Source organism: Cheilinus undulatus, linkage group 21, assembly GCF_018320785.1.
Source record: "Cheilinus undulatus linkage group 21, ASM1832078v1, whole genome shotgun sequence".
Taxonomy (NCBI): Eukaryota; Metazoa; Chordata; class Actinopteri; order Labriformes; family Labridae; genus Cheilinus; species Cheilinus undulatus.
This window is the reverse complement of record NC_054885.1, coordinates 17,340,145-17,360,624: the sequence shown is the minus strand read 5'-3', so window position 1 is coordinate 17,360,624 and position 20,480 is coordinate 17,340,145. Positions and strand designations below refer to the sequence as shown.

The window sequence follows — 20,480 nt, the reverse complement described above, 5'->3', positions numbered from 1 at the left end:
GCAACCGTTTATGGATGTACTGCTTAGATCCACCGATCTCCACTTTTTACTTGTTTTGTGGAAGTGAGGAGTCTCTTTTACACAAACTTCCCACCATAAGGTGTATTTACTAACAAGTAAATCACAGCTTTTGTTGAATGGATGGCAGTGTTGTAGTCGAGTCACCAAACTGAGTCCCTAGTGTTCAAGTCCGAGTTGAGTCCAAGTCACCAAAGAAAAATCCGAGCTGAGTCTGAGTGGAGTCCTCTTTACCTGAGTCGGAGTCGAGTCCCCTTTACCCGTGTTTGAGTCCTAGACGAGTCCTCAGTTCTTAAAACCTAGAGCCAAATTAAATTAAATTATCAATTATTTTTAAGCCATTCTAGCTTTACAGGTGGGCTACACTGATGTGTTTCATTAATGTATGAATTTCTTCAACTTTGAATTTTAAAGAGCTAGAGGAGCTGTTACTCACTTCATTGATAATATTACTTATATCAACAGGATTATTTATGTATTTAGGGTGGAAATATGACACAACATGCTTTTAACTGAACTCATGCTTTACATCTATCTTGTACTAAATTTTCCTCCTTTAGAATGACTGGATTCATGCAGATTTCTCACTAAAAACTAAAATTCCAACTTTCTCCTTGGGACATTTGAACACATCATAAAAAGGTCTTAACTTTGTCCCCCCTTCAATACTCTAAAGTCTGAGTTGTCATTAAACACATCATAATTTTAGCTTTTGCCACCTTGTTAAGCTCACTAATCAGCGTTATCTCGACGATGTTAACGCAGATTTCAATGTTGGATTGATATTTTTAACTAACGGGACTCACCACAAGGTTTAAGACTTTTTATCACTCTGCCCTAAACTGAGGAGGATTATTATACAGCAGCAACAGCTAATATGACAAGTCTGAGCAGCTGATGAAGTTCTGCCGCGATTCAAAGGTAGGCTGACCGCATTTTAGTTTAATTTCTTGTAAAGATTACCATGGTAACACAGAGAAGAGCCACAGGTTTGAGCTACCTATTAACCTATCAGCTCCCCTCTCTGTCACCTAGGTTCACCCGCTCCTCCTGCTCTCTCTCCTCTAGTTGTTTTAACAGACAGCAGGTTAGACACACGTGAACACGCATGCAGCTAGGCGCTGGGTGAACACTGATCAGTTATGAGGGGTTTTCTCAGACAACAGAAACAAATATAACAGAATAAAATAGCATTCAACAAAAAAAATTTGAGTCTTTTTCAATGTGAGCAAGCGTTGCACGCCTGGATTGGGGGATTTTCTGCCATCTTTTTTTGCAAATTCTCTTAAGCTCATATAGATTGTATAGGGAATGTTGATGGACAGCCACTCTAAGCCGATCACTGCCACAGAAATGCAACAAAAAGAGAGAGGATGATTACAGAGCATGCTTATACACACAACTCTGTAGCCGCCATTGTTGTTTTGTCTGGACCAAGACATGTGGCTCAAGTGGGCTGTACCATGTATGATGTAATCGTTTCAAGAAAGATGCGGCTGGTTGACGAAATGGTAGGCACATAGAGATTTTTTCACTCTTGGACCCAGTTTCAAAAAGTAGCCATTACGGCCTCCTAAACCGCCATTTCCATGTGGATGAAAGCTGATACGACAAAAAACGTTTGCGTATACTCCTGACTTTGTCTCCGTGTGCACAGGGCATAAGCCACTCCAGTCTGTCTTGGCTGTGTGTTTGGGGTCCTCATGGCTTGGGTTGTTGCTCTGATATGCACTGTCGGCTGTGAGGCCTTCTATATGGAGAGGTGTTTGCCTTTCCAAATCATGTCAAATTAATTAGATATACCACAAACATCTCAGCAAGAATCAAGAGAAAATGAATACACCTGAGCTAAATTTCATTGCACATTTTCATTGTGATATCCAGTTTTTTATTTTTAATAATTTTGCTAAAATGTCTAAAATTCTGTTTCACTTTGTCCCTATGGGGTACCGAGTATAGATTCATAAGAAAAAAGAAAATAATTTAATCAACTGTAGCAACAGGCTACAACTTAACAATACTGAAAAAATGTATGTGGTGTATATATACAGTAATATGAAATGTTGCCAGCTGTCCGTGTTCTTCTATATCTACTCCTGAATCCATAAATTATTTCCAGAGTTGCACAGCAGGGGCTAACAAGATTCACTCTCAACAGAACTCACCCAGCAGTCCTGCCACCTCGTACGCTTTCTTCTGCTCGATGGTTTCGTAGTTTAAAGCCTCGAAGAAGACATCCAGCACCAAGATGTTGTCCCTGCAGTCAACAAAAAAGACATTTGTTTTAATGAACAACGCATCAGTCGCAGAAGACTTGGCAGGCAACTCAATCAGAAGCTGCCCTTCCATTTCACACAGAGCTGAGCATCATGGGAAAAACAAGCACTGTGTGGGAGGAGAACACACTTGTTGCATAGCCAGACAGAGACATCAGCTCTTAAAAAACTCCAGCTAAAGGACTATAGGAAACGACGTGGGCAGAAAAGAAGCCTGTGGTTACTGCTGCTGTTAAGGTTTTGTGCTCATTATCTCTGTGGTGATTTGGTTTTTCATCTTTGTGCTGGTTTTCCCTGGAGAAATCAGCTTTCCTCTGCAGCAGGTAAAATGGAGACTCTACGCTGTAAACTTAAGTACAGGGAAAAATAAATATTTCTGGTATTCTTTTGCAAAAATATGGGTTCATTAGCTCAATTGGTACCCTTATAGTAATTTCAGTCAGGAACACTTTCATCATACATTTAACCATCTTATTGCAAAATGGATATACAGTTTTACTTGGCAAAGAAGGCTCTGTTGAAAGGCGCATGCATGCCAAGAAACCCCTGTAAGGATGGGTACATTAATGACAATGCACATTGAGTACAATAAGATTAGTTCAAAAGCAATTAATCCACAGTAGTATGAATCTGAAAGTAATGATGCAAAAGCTTTATGCTATAAAAGAGGAGGCTGGGGTGGAGGAGTTGATCCTTTGCCAGCAGTAGTAGCATGGTGCATCAGCATTAATGCAAGCAGGAAATAGTGAGAAGTATGTCATTTTTAAATGCACCACTGTGGCGATACAGGATCAGCTGGCCATCAGCTGATCACGGCTGGGTGTATGACTACTGTGTCCTGCGTGAACTAACACTAGGCTTTATTTACTTACGTGATGTACTTCTCAGACTTGTTGAACTTCTTCTGCAGGTAGCGGGCTGAGGTTTTACTCGGGATCTTGACCATGGACAGCTCTTTGTTGTAGCGGGTCATGTTGCACGGCGTTCTGCACATGCAGTTGGTGCTCTCCACCGCTGACAGTTTAGCTTCACAGAGGATGGGGTGATGGAGAGTATGAGGGGGTTAAATCAGAGGAGTAAAATAAAATGAAATAAGGGAGTAAGGGATGGGGATAATGAACAAAGAAAATGCAAAGTAAGATTTTCTTTACACAGCTGTAGATATAATAAGTCGCACGGTTTGACAGACAAAAAATCCCAGATTGAGAGATTCTGAAAATAGATTCCCAAACATTCAGTCACAGCTCTGTGTAAAGTTTCTGATGTGACTATGAATACTCTGCTGGCAATCTGAAGTTATATTCAACTGGTAAAGCCAAGTCTTTCCCTTTGATAAAGAATTTCTACCCAGACTTGGCTTGGTAATAAAAAAAGCAATAAAAAGTCCAGGGCAAGAGTCATCCACACAGAAAAACAAACATTAAATTATTCTGGAGACACCTCATAAGACACCTTATGTGAAATCCTACAGGTGCAAAGTTAAAACTAGGAAACACACCAACCTCATAAGTAACTTTATTTAAAATGCAGGTAACCACAAATGCTTTTGTTAAGGTTGAGATCACTGCAAACCTACAAAACATTTAAAGTCCCTGTAAAGTGATTAAAAATATATTTATTTTAGGTTTGTTTTATGACAGGCCATTGTGTTCTGAACCACCAGGACAAATTTCAGTCACAGATGTGCAAGTTACCCATGACAAAGGCACTAATACACACCCCCACATCATTACATATGCTGGTTTTTGAAATTTGTATTGACAACAAGGGGGTTACTATGGCTGAGTAGGTAGAGTCTGTTGTCTCACAATTGAAATAGTAAAACTGCTCTGTTTATGTTTTTTTACACAATGGGTGATTTTGAACTTTACAAACTCAAAAAATGGTTCATGAAAAATTTCTGACTTTTAAAGTAGAAAATGTCAAGGGTTTTTCAAAAAAAAAAAAAAAAGATTTTTTAAACTCAAACATTTTGAGTTTCTTTTCTCAAAATTGATCGGATCCTCTTTATCATTCATGTAAAGTAGCTCTTATCCATTGTAACAATGGATAGTTTGTAAATAGATCTCTTGGCAAGAACTTATTAAGTAAGTAGGCTTATTATGTTTGCATTTTCTCAATGAAAACATTTCAAAATGATGTTTCATTTTCCAATGGGTCCTGAGGGGTTCAGCGTTTCATAGATATGAGTTGGGGGGGGGGGGTCCAGTGTAAAAAATGTAGGAACCACTGCTATGGAGCCATTTGTTTTAATACAGAAAACATTTTACACCCCTTAATGGGTGTATGATCAAATATAGTTCCTCTATTTTTCACACTAAAAATGCAGTAACTTCTAGAAATTAAACAAAACCTATGACCTTCAGCACGATTAATAACGTCTATAATGTGTGAGTTTTACCATGTTATCATGGTTAGTTATGATTTTAGGGCCGTTTGTTTGGGACCAAAAGAGACATAAAACTGCTATTTGAGGGTTCTGGAGGAAACAGGAAGTGTGAGACGCTCTGGGCCACAACTGATTGGTCAGAAATGACGTTGCTTTCCATGACGCCGACTGATCTCCAATGATTGGCTGAGAAAAATCCTACTGGTTCTACTGTATCACAGAGAAGAAAGGAAGTCAATCAAAGTGACCACATACTGTATGCATCCTGGGTTTGATCTGAACTTGATGCTTGATGTCTCCTGAGAGCCACAGAAACTTACCTCTAGCTTCAAATATACAGTACCTGTGAGCACAGGCACACAACTGCACACCGTGTCCTACCCACACTGCGTCTTAAAAGCAGCATAAGTCGAAGTGGTTGTCAAAGTCACAGTGGGGAGAGCATGTAAAGCCCCAAACACAAACACGCCCTGAAGCAGCCTCCGTGAAACAGCCTTTACCCTGACAGAGACAAAGTCCTGATGCAGAACTGACGGGTTCTGTTCACCGCTCTGCTTTGGCAGTTTGACTCAGAGAAATAAAAAAAAGGAACATGCACTGGATGATTCCGTGTTAAGCCCACAGCCTCCGACATAACACCAACTCGCTTGCAGTGATGGTAATGTTAAGCGACACTAGGTTTTCAAATATAGCTCCATCAAGGGCTTCTCAGGCAGTGAGGCTGCTCGCACTCCTCACAAATCGTTCTCTTAAGCTGAAGTTCGGATTTAGGAAGTTTAAACAGACCTTTTTTTATTTCTCAGAGATCACCAGCCCTATATTTTCACTTCTGCAAACTTCCCAGTTTGGATTTGAAAGACTTTTTCACATTTTGAAACCTGCACCCATTCGCTCTGAATGAAAAGAAGTATTAAGCTTATTTCTCAGTGAGACAGCTCTGTAGCGGCCCCGTAGATCACAGAGCATGAGGCTGCAATCCCCCGCGGTGCACTAATAGCTGGCGAGGCCACACAGTCACGTAATTGCCAGGGAAAATTCAATATGGCTTCTCAGTGGTCTCTTATTTTTATTCAAATGAGACTTTATTGGATACACAGGAGCAAGGCCTTGTGCATTCAAATGATTGATTTCCTTCTCGGAGCCTCTCACATTTGTCCATCGACCTCACTCTTTTTTCTCTTGCACATTATAATCTAAAAGACCAAATTACCATAATGCACTTTCTCCTGATAACTTTAGTACGTTTTTAAATGTTAGGGAACAAGCAGCTGTTATTGCCAAGTGATAAAAACTTAAATAGAAATTTTCTGACAGACAGACGACCTCAATCACATATTTAAGCTAGTTTAAAGCAGGTTGAATGTTAGGTTTAGCAACGTCGAATTTAAATACCGTTTTCTGTCTAGGTGAGCAATTATAAACCAGCAGCTGCTGGTTCTTCTCATCCAACTGATGTAGCTTCCTCATATTAAATGTTTCCAGACTCCAAAACTTGAATGACACAGATAAAGAGAAAGAAAAGCTAATCAAAACCTTGCCGTAAATTCTCCTCTGGTGGATATAGCAAATTGGCAGTGAGCTTAATACGAGACTTCAATTGTATTCAGTGATCCAAGCTGTGTATGTCTTTGCATTTTTATGTGTGGGATTGTGAAAGCCTTACTGTTACAAAAATGAGGCCAATTACAGCAAAGAGAGAGAGCTGTCTGTAATAGGCACTGAAGCCTCGTACTGTGTGCTGCTTGTTTTTCACTGCATGTTAATGACATATTGCTGAGTTACACTGTGTGCCTTTATGCTCCTCAAGCCTGCAGCCTCACTGCTGATTGCCTGAAAGTTTTGTTGCCCTTGGCTATTTTTTTTTTTCTTTTCCTTTTTTTGGTATCTTTCTTGCTTTCCAGAAATAAATGTGTCCTCAAAGTGGGGACTGAGCACTCAGAGAGAGACGGGTGTGGGAGGATAAATGATTTTCTAATGTTGCTGTGATTCTCTCTGGATAATAGCTGAAATATGTTTGGTTATACATTACTTTACATGGTCTTGAGTCAGCTTATTCAACTGATACTTCTATTTACTTGACTTTCACCTAACTGTATTAAGTATGTTAAGACTTTGGCCCATCAAATGGAGATTCTCCAGGGGCATGCTCCAAAGATTGGGCATATAGTGTTAGTAATAGTGATAGATATCAGCTGATGGCCATCTGATTTTCTCTACACACACCACTGGCTAACACACTCATGCTGCCGTATTCAACCTGCTGTAACCTGGCTATGCTTTACTGCTCCCTCTGCAAGCCGCTTTTTGCAACCTTCCTCCACCCCAGCTCCTCTTTTATTCTGCTTCTGACTTAATCAGTGTCATTTTGTTGTCATTGCTGCCTGCTCTGCTCTGGATTTTCTGTTTCTCTCCCTGCCTCAGGCTTTCCTTGCAGACACAGGAAGAGTACTACTACGTCAATAGCAAGCATATAGCTCCACCTGGTCAAGTCACTTGTTAAAATATTATAATGCAGGGCTGTAAGTTGACTTGTTTCACCCATAGCACTGGTGCTACAGAGGTTGCCAGTCTTGTAGCACAAGACAAAAAGTTGTAGCACTATACATAAAAAGTGTGTTACATCTCGAAAACCCCTCAATAACATAGTTTAGTAAGTGAACATTCTTTGAAAAACAGCCTACATTTTTCCAGTAATGCCTCAAAAGGTTCTAATTAGGATGCCTCCTGGACGCCTCCCTGTGGAGGGTTAGGGGTAGACCCCGAACTCGCTGGAGGAATTATATGTCTCAAATGGCCTGGGAATGTTTTAGAATCCCCCAAGAGGAGCTGGAAGATGTCACACAGGAGAGAGATGTTTGGTCTGATTTGCTGTCATTGCAACCCAACTCCAGATAAGCAGAACAAAAATGGATGGGTGGACTGTGCCCTGATCTTTCCTGTCACGTACATTTGCACCAAAGAAGGTAAAATCAATTCATTATCACTTCTACCTCTACATAGGACGACATTCCTGATGTTAACTGACTTGTATGTTCATACACTTAAGTGTTTCTTCAATCTTTTTGACAGTGTTTAAAGTAAACAAAGTTTCAAAGAAAGAGAAATACAAAAGAAAAACATGGAAACTATTCAAAAATGAACTGATGTCATTTAGATAAATATATACACTGGGAGAAAACTAAATTCAGTACAACAGGTTAACTAAAGTTTGCATGTATGGGGAAGGATCTGATGATATCACCAAAGAGATGATGAATGCATGTATAAGAAACAAAAGGAAGTATTACGCTTTAATTAACAATATCTTTATCCTTTACTTTGTGATTCATAGTGGCAGAGGGCTACATATGCGTGCTTAACTGGAGTTTATTCCAGGTTATATTTGTCACCTTGTCTCATCACTGAATACGTGACTACCACTGCACACTGCTGTGTCAATATTTAATTACATGTGTTTCACAGAAGGCAGGGTTGGAGGCATTAGATGTCTGATTCTGAAATATAGATTCCATCCCTGTCATCTGACCACATCTTTCAATATCTCCATGTGTTGTTACATTTTTCAGGAGTGCTTTGACCAAAGCTTCGCCAACAGCATGACCTCAGGGGCAAAATGCATCAACCGCCAAAGCTCCGTTCAAGAGGTAAATGTTTGTTTGAGGTCTGGAGGGGCAAAGAACAACACAGTGCAGGTTTGTTTTGGTGGGCGATGTAGTGCAGAGGTTCAAGCAGTGGCAGATAAGTCAAGGCTGTAGTTCTCCTTCCTCTAAGCTCACTTAAAGGACTAGTGTTGAAGATGTATGTTATATAACAATTTAGATTGTATAGATAACACCTCCCCTTTGCCTCCTTTTCAGCATCTATATAGAGCTGCTAAGTTGGGGAATGAGGCCCTTTAAAGACCTTAAAGTTGCCCTTTATTCATTTCAGAAAGACATATCATGCTTGTAAAGATTTGAAATGTCTGTTGCTGCAGCTGAACATACAGCAGTTTGTGATGAAAGCAAGAGCCCAGTACTGATGCAAGGAGGAGTTAGCAGTGGCAGAGTAGAAGGAAAAAGTCTGATGATAAAGCATAAATAGACGGCCAGTTAGGAGGTCGGTTGTCAGGTGATTGGATAATGGCACGTATCAATAGTGAGATCAGCCAAACTCAAGTTGTCCACATGAGCTACTTTGCAGGCTTCTTTTTATGACAAACTGGTAGCATGGGAAATATTCATTCTAATTCTACTTGATTCATCTGACCACAGAACAGTTATCTATTTTTGCTTTGAGTCTTTTGATGACATTATGTATGGTGGTGTATTTAAAGTCTTTGCAGTTTTCAGTGAAGATTTTTTCTGAAATTGTTCCACAATTTTAGATGCAGTTTGTTGCACCTTGGTGAAACTCTGTCCATCTTTACTTCTGAGAGACCCTGCCCCTCTTAAATGCTCCTTTTGTACCCACCTGTGCCAAGTAACCTCATTGCATGCATCACCAATCATTACTGTTCACAACCAGATGAACTTTAAATAGCCTCCATGTCACTGTGTTTCCTTGAGTCTTTCCATGCATCTGTGGTGTGAGGGACTAAGATAGAAGAAAAAGACTCAAGTGAGTAACTCACTGACTCAACAAAAGATACATGAGATGCACCTTTTGCCTGCTTTGGGGTTGATGGAATCCAATAAATGAAACTGAATGCTGTGTTTGAACCATTTGGAGGAGAAGCACAAATGAAGTGTCTTTAGAAAGTAACACTCGGAAGTTTCTTCCACATTGTCAGACTTACTGAAAGTGCTACTGGTATTGAGTAATACAACAAAAAAATAAATAGTTTTTCCCTGTCTGAAGTTGTATTGTGAAAAGAGGCCTGTAGATAACTGTAGCTGGGAGGTATTAGCTGGTACTCAACTGGACCAAAGCACAGTGCTTCAAATACTCTCCACCTGGAATCTGCATTTTTTTTCCAGCCCCACAACTACCCAAGAATCTATCTACAGGCTAGTAAGTTTAGATTATACATCATCACTCCCTCCACTCCTGCACATAAAAGGATTTATGTGCAAAAATAGACATCTTTATGTGTGCCACAGAGTTGTGTGACTGAAATGCCAGTATATAAATTATTTTGACCCTGGCTCTTTGAACCAAGGCTATTGAAAGTCAGAATGACACTCTGGTCCTTTAATATGGTAATCAAATATAAAAACAGATTTAATAAAAATAATATTCCTTTAAAAGGCTAACATTTCAAAAACCTTTTTAAAGAAATCTGACAGAGATAAAATCACAAAAAGCAGTCTCAAAGAAGCTGACCTTCAGGAGATTTTCTCTGCTTTAGCTGAAGCTCAAATATCCAAAAAGTCAAAACAAGACAATCTCATTGATTTCTAAAACAGCTGGCCTACCTAAATTAAATCCGTTTTAAATCTTATACATCAAATTATGATCTAAAACCTCCAATTTTTAAAATATGGAGATAAAGTCTGCCAAAAACTTTCACCTGCCTGTGTAACTCACCTCAATGCAGGGAACGTGACCCGTTATCAATCTGAGCATCCATCCGTTAAATTGAACTCTAACACTGCAGTCCCTGTCTGCTCTGACGCTGTTACACACATGATGAGTCCTTCACACACCAAGTGATATACTGAGATGAGCCCCGTTCTCTTGATAAATCAAAAAGTTAAGTAATGACACGTTCACTTTCCACTATATATTGAATGCTCTTAGCAGCCTAATGGAAGACTACTTATGTGTCTACAGAGCGTACGTACCAAATTACTCCTTGATGCCCTCCTTAAATGAGATCCAATGACAAACGAGGAGATATAAAGTATGGCAGTGGAAATCCTGAAGTGCTTTTATCCTGCTCACAATGCTTTGGCATTTATGATAAAGCACTTCTCAAGTTTAAAACTCTCAACTGTTTAGGATTAAAGCCCTGCATCAGCAGTAAAACTATAAGCCTAATCCTTGCAAAGGCTAATTATAAGGTGTAAACTACAGAATATAGCAGGTGTGTGTGTGGCCAGTGTTTATGAGGTTGTGTATGTTTGCAGACTTACCGAGGGCAGGCTCAGCACAGTCTTTATACTGCTCCGGTGTGCAGTAAGAGGCATCACCTAGGAACAGTTTGAAAGAATTGCATTAGAGGAAGATAAACAAAGTGCAAATAGTTGGATCAAGAAGCAATACGTGAGGTGCAACATCTTTCTCCTGCCAGACAAATAACCCCACAGCTCATCTACGTGCCAACACTTAATCCAGTATTGACTCCTCATATCAATACAAAGCCTTTTTTTCTGCTGAGCAGCTATGTTGCGTACCAGGCATGTGCACCATCCTGCAGTTGCAGTTCTCGACGATGTAGCGCGTTTCACAGTCAATCCTGCAGGCGGTTACACTGTAGACCTGGAAGAAACCCGACTCCAGAGCCTTGGACTCGCATTCTCCCCACGGAGGAGGCAGGTAGGTCAGCTGCATGGGAGAGGAGGTGTGGGGTCAGATATGAGAAATCATAACATAAAATAGGCTGTCTATGTTTTACAAAGAATAAAATTTGGGCACTTTTTAGAGTATAAAACAGGCAGTTTAACACTGTATTCAGCGCCATAGCAGTAAAATTATTTCAAATAACAAGGAGAAATGACAGTTGGTGATATACTTTGGATTTCTGCTGCTTTTTAGGGACTTTTTGAAGAAAAAATCTTCGGCTTTTTCACTAACCAATCCACAGACAAAGAGAGAACTCCCTGTATTGCATCCAAAATGTGAAAGGATCCTGACATCACATCCCCAAAAAGCGCTCCTTACTCCTTGAAACCTGGCCAGTACACACAAGAGCCTCCCATCGAATCATGTGCCACGGAAAACAATTCAACAGATAGCCAGACTCTGTCAGAGAAATCCCACAACGCCCGACGATGGAAACACAAAACTCCAAATGTTCCCCTCCTGCTCCTGCTGCTCTGAGGACTGGGACGGCAGATGAGGGACGAGGGACGTGGGGCCGAGCTGCGCGGAGGCCCATCTGCTCCACAACACAGGCAGCTAGCTCTGGCTGTGCTCTCAGCTTCCATCACCCACCACCCCTCTGTTCCCCTGCTCCCCTCATTGTCATCATAAGGCGACTTTCACAGCCAAATGAGCAATTTCTTAGGAATGAGGCAAAACATAACAACCTGCCAGGTGAAAAGTGGCAACAGTTTGCTTGTTAGTGCTGACAGGGTTTTGGGGAATGCTATGTCCCTGCTTCCACAGGGTTTGATGCTTTGAGTCTGCAGATAAAATCACTTTACCAACTCTAAGTCAAACCCAGTCCAAAAAACAACTCAGACTTTGGGTGTTTCAATTTTTCAATGGTTTTATGCATGGACATTGATTTAGTCTCTTTAAATGTGTAATGACGATTTGAGTCTGAGTCTGATTTGTATGAAAGCATACAATTAAATGACCCACCATCTGACTTGCATTCTTTTTCAAGGAAACCTTTGTTCAACAATGCTATAGTCTCATTTGCTAGCGTTAAAGAAACAGCGGCTACTAGTGTTGAAATGCAATGCCAATTCAGTAAAACCTGCAGATCCTCCAGTGTCCACATGAGACCAGCGTTAAAAGACCTGGTAACCTGATTAATACCAATGTTAAATGCCCATGAGGTAGTACTGTCCCTCAACAGTAGGTGGCAGAGTGACAAAAGTGGATGCTGATATGTTGACATTATCAGGGAAGGAGTATTTATCATGTTAAATATAAAAAAGACTAAACATTTTATGTCCAAGGTGCTACTGGAGTGTTATAGTAGGGGGCGCTAAAGCAAAACCATGAAATTAACATTGACATATGTAGAGAGGTGGACCCTGATCATACATGTGAAATTTGTAGGCAATCAGATGTTTCATATGAGAGTTACACCCACTTCCTGTGTCATGGCGAAGGACCAAAATGGCCGCCATGGCCACTGGGGCATCTGTTAATGAAACATGTCAATGTTGGGACAAATATTGAGCAGTTCAGGTGAAAACAGAGCATGATAGGCTCAACACAGATAGAGGAATACAGAAATTAGTCATTTGTGTCACTTCCTGTTAGCAACAGAGGGTGCTATGATGAGCTGTTTTTCTGTGGGCATGTTCAGTGTGATATTGTTGTGTTGCCATAACACATAGTTGGCCCGCTGGGAAATGACCGGTATGCCAGATAGCGAGCCCATCCCTGCTTGCAGTGTTGTCTGAGCGTCTCTGTTGTAAACAATCCAGCATGGCTAAGGGGTGACTCTCTGCATTAGCGGTGTGCTTGGCCAGTGAGTGGTATGGGCAATTTAAGACTCTACGAACTCCTGGTAATTCAGTTCATGTTGACGGTAAGAGAAAATAACTTCAGTCTTATCTGGCATGACCTCAAAGCTCAACCTGCCATTCAAAAGTCTCTGTCCTTTATCCACTTTTGCTCGCTATCACTGCATCACAATGGTGCTGCTTCCTGATTTGGCAAACTACGGGATGGGTCAAGGGTCACAGAGAATGGCCATGTGTTAATCGTGCAACAAAAAAATCAGTGCTGTTAAAAGTAACTTGAGTTAACGCGATATTAATGTGTCAACTTTGACATCCTTTATTATCCTATTATGTGTTATAAGGCATGTTGTCAAACTCAAAGTAATTTTAACACAACCTACTTCCTGTTCAGAGGTCAGGTTATTTACCTACATAACACAGCAAATAGCTTATTTAGGCAGTGAATGTTCATGTCATCAATGTGGATGATGTCAAACAAAGCCTTTCTCTGAGGGACTTTAGAGCTACTAAAAACTGTGCAGGGAAATTGGCAGTGCAGAAGGATTTTGAGTTAGCCATCAATGCAGATAAAAAGGAATCCCAAACAAAGGAAAGTGTAGATAGCAGAGCAGCATAAACACTTACACAGAGGTCAAGACAAGGATGGGCAGCCAACCAGAGAGTTTTAGGGGACTTCAAAGAGTGGGTAAATCTACCTATGACCAATTCTCAGATGAAGTGGAACTGTATTCAACACAGAATCACATCGGGTATGGGCTGGGAGTACTAGCTTGGAGCTATCTGTCAGCAGCAAATGTAATTTCAGCTGCAGGAAAAAGCCATCATTGAGTGGAGGACTGCAACGGAACTATACAGAATGAACACTTTTCTGTTTCTACTACACCAAATTAACCAAGATGGTTGGATTTTTTTTTCTTTCTTTCTTTTTTGGCAGGGGTTACAGTTGAGTTCATCAGTTCATAGGACTATTATTGTAAGTCTGTCAGCCAAGACAGCAGATAACTATGGTGGCATAGTTTAGCATTGTGCCATGGCTAAAGATAAATAAACCATCTGATGCGGCCTTAAGGCACTAGCTTTGCCTCAGCCTTATCTTTTTTGTCTGTTATTAGGTTGACTAGTTTGACAGCATTTCCAGTATGGCAACCACCACCATTAGGTTACAAAAGTGTGCTTCAGAAACCAACGGATGACACAAAGCTCCCGTCTATCTTTATGTACAGTTTATGTATGAAACCAGATGAGAAATTATGCAACATCTAATATGCATAATCTCTGAGAAATCATGTACCATTAGGGAACTGAACTGTGATTGGTAAGTAGCAACCATGGTGACCTGTAAACCAGGAATAAGACATAAGAGAGTTATAAACCCACTTGTTTGGGTTAAGAAAAACAAGATAGGTCAACCTAAAGGTTTCAAAAGGATGGTTCTAAACCAACAGAGGACTTCACATTGTCTGCTCCCACTTGCTTTATATGATCATTGGCTTTGGAAAACTCTGGACTTGCCCCCAATGTCTTAATTGGTCATTAATCCTACCCTATTTGATGCCAGCAGCACAGAATAGCAATGAATAGTGACATACAGATGCTATTAATTTAGCTAAGGGTCTTAGGAGACAATCTTTAACCTTTACAATCACCTTCAGACCTCAGCCAATCTTCCCTTCAGGCCTAATCAGAGTCAGCCGCTGCTGATTCCAGATCTGATTATTCTGTAATCAGATAATCTGAGGTGCTCAATATCACTTTTCACTGAGTTGAGCCCTGCTGACCTGATTATGGTCCGTCTAATAAGAGACGAAGCCTGTGCCCCCACTCAGTGCGCTATTAATCAATTCCCCTGTCAGACCCGAGCCACGCTTTAATTAGGCTTTACAACTTTTTCAGCAGGGGACATTGTTGGGAAAAAGTTTGATTTGAGAACTTGATGGGTTTTAATAAGGTCATTGCATTAGCGCTAGCTGGGTGACTTAAAGGCAACTTATCTTCAAACTGGTGGTGAAGGATGTCACAAATTTCCCAGAAGTGCCTCTTGTTGTAGGTTTTTTCTCATTTTGGCAGCCTGAGTTTGAGGCAAGAGGTAGAAAGAGGAATAACGTAAAGAGACTATTTTTCCTTGGTAAAAATGACTTTCTGGAGGACAGGGCCATCTCGACCTTTTAGCTTCATTCAAATCCAGAGATGTGAAATTTCTATTTCAGGAGAGCTTAAGTGGAACATTACCTGTCCCTGTTTGAGGACTTGTTGAGCTCATACCAAAGATGGAGTCTAATCTGTGCCTTTAGCTTGCTTATTTGAGCAGCTTTGATCTATTTCCTATGCCATTAGCCAAAATGAGTTCATTTATACTCTGTTGAACCTATTTTCACAAACAGACTGATAGAAATCCATTACAAAGATCTGAAATCACTAGTTTTTCAACATGCAAAACATAAAAGGCTGCATTATAAATCTGTGCCCCACTTTCTCCATCCAATCATCATTACAGTGATTGCTTTTGGACACATTTGAAAGTGCTCTCCAGGTTTGTTCAGAAGAAGGAGCAACAGGTGGGAGCATGTCACAGCAGGAGGGATTTTGCCTGAAACAAAGTGTAGTGCTGCATTAATTAGCTGGCACTAAATTTGCCGTGCATCCCACTGTGTGTCCTTGTGGAGATGGGGCAGTGTTTTTTTTGCAGCAGGCAAACACAGGAAAGCCTGTCTTCACCCTGCCAGTCACAGAGCCGGGCTGATGGATGCACAGAGACACAAACCCTGGGGGTTCATTACCCAGGAGGCACCACCACCTCTGGATGGATCTCCTCCTCTCCTTCCTGCCTACCGCTGAGGTGGCTCTGTGTGTGGCAACGCCACGCTGAGCTGCAATGTGGAGACAAGTTTTCAAAAAGAGTGGAATTTATTTTGTTGATGAAATGTTCATAAAATTCCAACTGCAGTCTGCTTTCAAACACACTCTTGATGCATTTGCATCTACTTGGGAACCACATTACCCAGAGTCACTTTGACTGTGTCATTGTTTTATTTCAGACGAACAGAAGAGCAGGTAATCAGACTTGTTTGTACAGTAATCAAATGCATATTTTGGATTTAATTAGACTTCACACGCTTCTTTTGTTTGTTCCATTTACATTCATGTAATTATTCTTAAAAAAAAAGAATGCATGGCTGCGTGTAATCAGCTTTCTCTTGTCTTGTTTTGCTGTGTCTTCACAACATAACCTGGTACCATAATTACATTGCCAAGATATCCTACTACTCCAGGAACAATCTGGGGAAATCAAGATGTTTTTCTCCACTACCCTTTTTTTTTCAGTAATTGGCTCATTGTGGAAAACTGACTGTAACCTGGCTTTCATTACATGAGATAACTGTAATATATGCTATAACAGAAAAAACAGACAAAAAAGTAATTCAGATTAGCTAAAAATCCACTTATGTGCATAAGCTTGGCCCAAGTTCAAGCAGGAAGCCTGTTTCCATTCATCCTTTTATTTGTTAATAATCACGCCTCGTGTGTCTCCCTTTCCCCGCTCTTTTTCACACTTTGGCAATCAGCTGGTATGGGTGTCTACTCACTCACATTCTGAAACAATCCCTTTGTGTTGCAACCTCTCTCGTTTCAATCATACTGCTGCTGTCATATCTTAAAATCTGTAGTCCTCTCCTCTACAGCCAGTTATAGTGTGACCACTGCAACTCTCCTCCACCCCAGCTATCTCCATGACATCTCATCGGTGGTCACGGCCATCTCCTTCGTGCCATCCTGCATCCCTGCATTGCCACCTTTAAGCCATCTCATGAGGTTCTGGTTCAGGCTCCTCAGAAGTCCATTCATCATCTTATCCTATGTGTCTGATATCACAATGGAGTCTGTTTGCCAAAGAAATTTCACATTTCAAAAATTTTCAAACTTGTAAAGTAAATCTTTGTTAAACTCAGATTAAGTCTCTCTTGTTTGAAATGTTTATCTGCTGTGTCCAATCAGTTTAATGCTGGCTTCTAGTACACCTAACTGTTGAATCAAATACAACATTTTTTTACTGGGTAGGAGAAATCAATTGTTGGACAAATTCTGATTTGCATTGTCAAGAGAGGGAAAATGTTGGCATAACATGGAGGGTTATACCAAAAGATATGATGAAAAGAACATCAGTACTGGCCGTGAGCAATATCATAATTGGTCCTCATTTTCACAATTAATGGAGCTCCAAGAGCTTGATTAACCCTTTTGTGTAACAGATAAATCACAGTTGTGGGGGAAAGGTCTGTGCAGGTACTTCCTTTCATCTCTGTGAAGCTCATAGTTTAGTGACATCTAAATCGTGCTTCTTTGTTTCACTCAAAGTTGCCACACATGGAAGCTATATTTGTCTACAAAGTCCTCTGAGATGGAGTTGTTTCTGGCACTTGTCATAGTCAGACTACTAGCTTTTGGAAAAGATGGTTACCTTGGCACATTTATTGAGAAAACAGTTGGAGTGCTGACATGGAATCCAGGCAATTCATCACTTTTGATGGGGCATTTGTATAACAAAAAGAAAAAATATCCCCATATTTATACTATAAAATTTTTTCTTGATTATTTTGCTGTCAACAAGCGACATTTTTTTAAGCACTACCTCTTGACCCATGTGTGTTCCTCCGCCAGCAGTGTAGTAGTCAGCTGTGTGGGTCAGCAGGCTTCAGAAGAGACAATAAAAACAACAATATAAGAAAAAAATGTTTATATATTTTTTAATATGATTCCAAACTGAAAAAAAATTCTACAATGTGATGTCAATTAGAAAAAAAAAAATATAAGGTTAAAAAGTGGCTGCATAAATTTTCAACCCTTTTGAAGTGACCGACCAGATTCAACAGAGCTCCAGCTAAATGTTGCCAGTAGTCTCACCATTAGTGAAATGGGGATCATCTGAGTTCAGTGAATGCCATCATCAAGAAATGGAAGGAATATGGCACATGTGTATATCTGCCTAGATCAGGCCAGCCTCACAGTCTGAGTGCAATAGAAGGAGACTAGTGAAAGAGGTCACCAAGACACCTATGACTACTCTGAAGGAGTTACATGCTTCAGCAGCTGAGATGGGAGAGACTCTGCATACAACAACTGTTGCCCGGGTTTTTCCACAAGTCAAAGCTTTATGGGAGAGTGGCAAAGAGAATGAAAAACTCCTTGAATCTCAATTAGAGTTCACCAAAAGGCATGTGGGAGACTCAGTGGTTTAGTGCAAGAATGTTTTTTGGTCTGTGAGGACCAAAATAGTGCTACCATCAAACAAGATGCTATGTTTGGCAGATTGCCAAACACTACACATCACCACAAGCACGCCATGCCCACATGCACGGTGGTGGTAGTATCATGCTGTGGGTATTATTTATTTTATATTTATTTAACCTTTATTTAACCAGATAAACACATTGAGATTGAGATCTCTTTTACAAGGGGGACCTGGCCAAGAGGTCAGCAGCACACGTCATAATAAATAATACATATTCAAGAGACAAATGATAAACAATATGTTAGAACACACAGTAAAAATAGAGGTAGATCACATTTGAAAGTGCAGCAGTAGAAATCACAATAACAATTTAAAAACACAAGCACTGTTCCAATGTCTCGCACTGTGTAACAATTAAGATAGAACGAAAGTGTTCCAGTGAAATAAGTTCTGACATTTTTTAAGTTGGACTGGAGAGTTTTCCATGCCGATGGGGTGGCAAAACTTAACGCTCTTTTCCCCTGGTCAGTCCTGACACAACAGCCAGTCCTGGAAGGCTTGTAAAGGCAGAGGGTAAAATTAATGCGGCAAAATATAGATAAATCCTGGAGGTTGATCTTATTCAGTCAGCAGGACAGCTACAACAACAATGACCCGAAGCATACAGCAAGTATTTGTTCTGGAGTGGCCGAGTCAAAGCCCTGACCTTAATCCAGCAGAGAACTTGTGGCTGGACTTGAAAAGAGCTGTTCATGCCCATTCCCCATGCAAGGTGACAGAGCTTGAGCAGTTTTACCAAGAGGAATGGAGTAAATTTGAAGTGATGTGCTAGCCTGAATGAGACATGTGGCTGCAATCACAGCCACAGGTGCAAAATACTGACTTAAAAGGGGTGCATATGTTATGCAATCACTTATTTAAATTACATATTTTTATTTATTGATATGATTTTGTAGAAATCTGTTTTCACTTTGACATTAAAGAGGATTTTTTTGTGAAACACTTAGGTCAAAAAGCCAAATTATATTGACCATGGTTGATTTATAAAATCAATAAAAGGGTGAAACATCCAAGTGGCTGGATTCTTCTTATAGGCACTGTATATTTACATGTAGCAAGCTGTCATACAGATTCATAAGACATTAATACACAATTGTTTTTATCTCAGTGCATTTCTGCTGCCCCCAAGTGTCTAAAATATAAGGCATTCCCCTTTAAACTATGCAAATACTCCCATAAAGCAAGCAGTTGCTGAAGAGAGAGAAAAAAATTGATATGCAGTAGATGCTGCCAAGTTTAAAATAATACAGCAGAGACTTTATCTAGACAGAAATCAGTTGGTTCGAGTCCAAACGTTGGGTAAGAGTGTGAATTTTTTTAAAGCTAAACTTGGAGGCAGAAAAAGATGTTTCAAGAGAGACAATAAAACAGAAACCCAGAGAAAAACATTGACAATAAGAGGCTCAACTCGTAGCCTTGGTTAAACTGACACAACTGAGAGGAGTCACAATATAAAGACATTCAGTTAGCAGAGCAGAGACACCCTCACTGAAGATTGTTCAACTTAAGCCGGCAGGACAGAAAACAGAGGAAGAGGAACATTGTGAAGTAGAAACCTCAGGAGATGGAGACACTGCTGTTTGCCATGAATTCATTTGGATGTAAATAACTATGAGACCTGCAGGCTTCACTTTGTCCTGTGTGCTGAAGAAAACCTCTGTTTGATTGGATGTGAGTGGAGCTCTAAGTGCAACAAGGTCAGAGCCTCTGATGGAGGAAGAAGTTATCATTTTAAGATAACAATCGCCAAGAGACAAAAGGAGCTAGTCAAGGGTCCAAGGGGAGAACTGGGGCACACTAGCAGCTTTAAACTCAGAAGCATACACAAGCACAATCCCATCACATTGGCCATGGAGAGTTAGTCATCACAGAGAGTTTTTATCTCTGTGATAAGTGAACATGTGGATTAGAAGTGGAGCACAAGGGGGAGAAATGATAAAAAAGCTATTAAGTGTGTATCAGTGGAAGTCAAGAGATGGGACACCTACCCTCTGCTCCTGTGTGGCCACAAAAGTCTGGAAGCCGGGGGCCACGCCGAAGCCAAGCTCATGAACAAACGGGGGCTCTGCTTGGCTGTGGATCTGCACTCTGACACCTGCCTCGAACGCTGTATCTTCTGCAAAAAAAAAGAGACGTGACAACACCAAGTTAGGGAAAAATGCCAAAAAGGTGAAAGATTAAATGCTTTGTTGATTGGCAGTTTGGATAAATGTCTTGGGACA

At 40.5% G+C, this 20,480-nt stretch overlaps 1 protein-coding gene across 2 annotated transcripts in view; it reads right to left on the bottom strand.

Annotated features, from left to right (window-relative positions):
- Positions 1-20,480, bottom strand: part of asic2 (acid-sensing (proton-gated) ion channel 2) — a 506,219-nt gene that overhangs the window by 7,851 nt on the left and 477,888 nt on the right. For both annotated transcript variants that reach the window (XM_041817045.1, XM_041817044.1), the window contains 5 exons: positions 20,247-20,374; positions 11,001-11,151; positions 10,740-10,796; positions 3,167-3,320; positions 2,184-2,275 (listed from right to left, as the gene is read on the bottom strand). In XM_041817045.1, the coding sequence (XP_041672979.1) occupies positions 2,184-2,275; positions 3,167-3,320; positions 10,740-10,796; positions 11,001-11,151; positions 20,247-20,374 (582 nt within the window). The remainder of the gene's footprint in view (positions 1-2,183; positions 2,276-3,166; positions 3,321-10,739; positions 10,797-11,000; positions 11,152-20,246; positions 20,375-20,480) is intronic.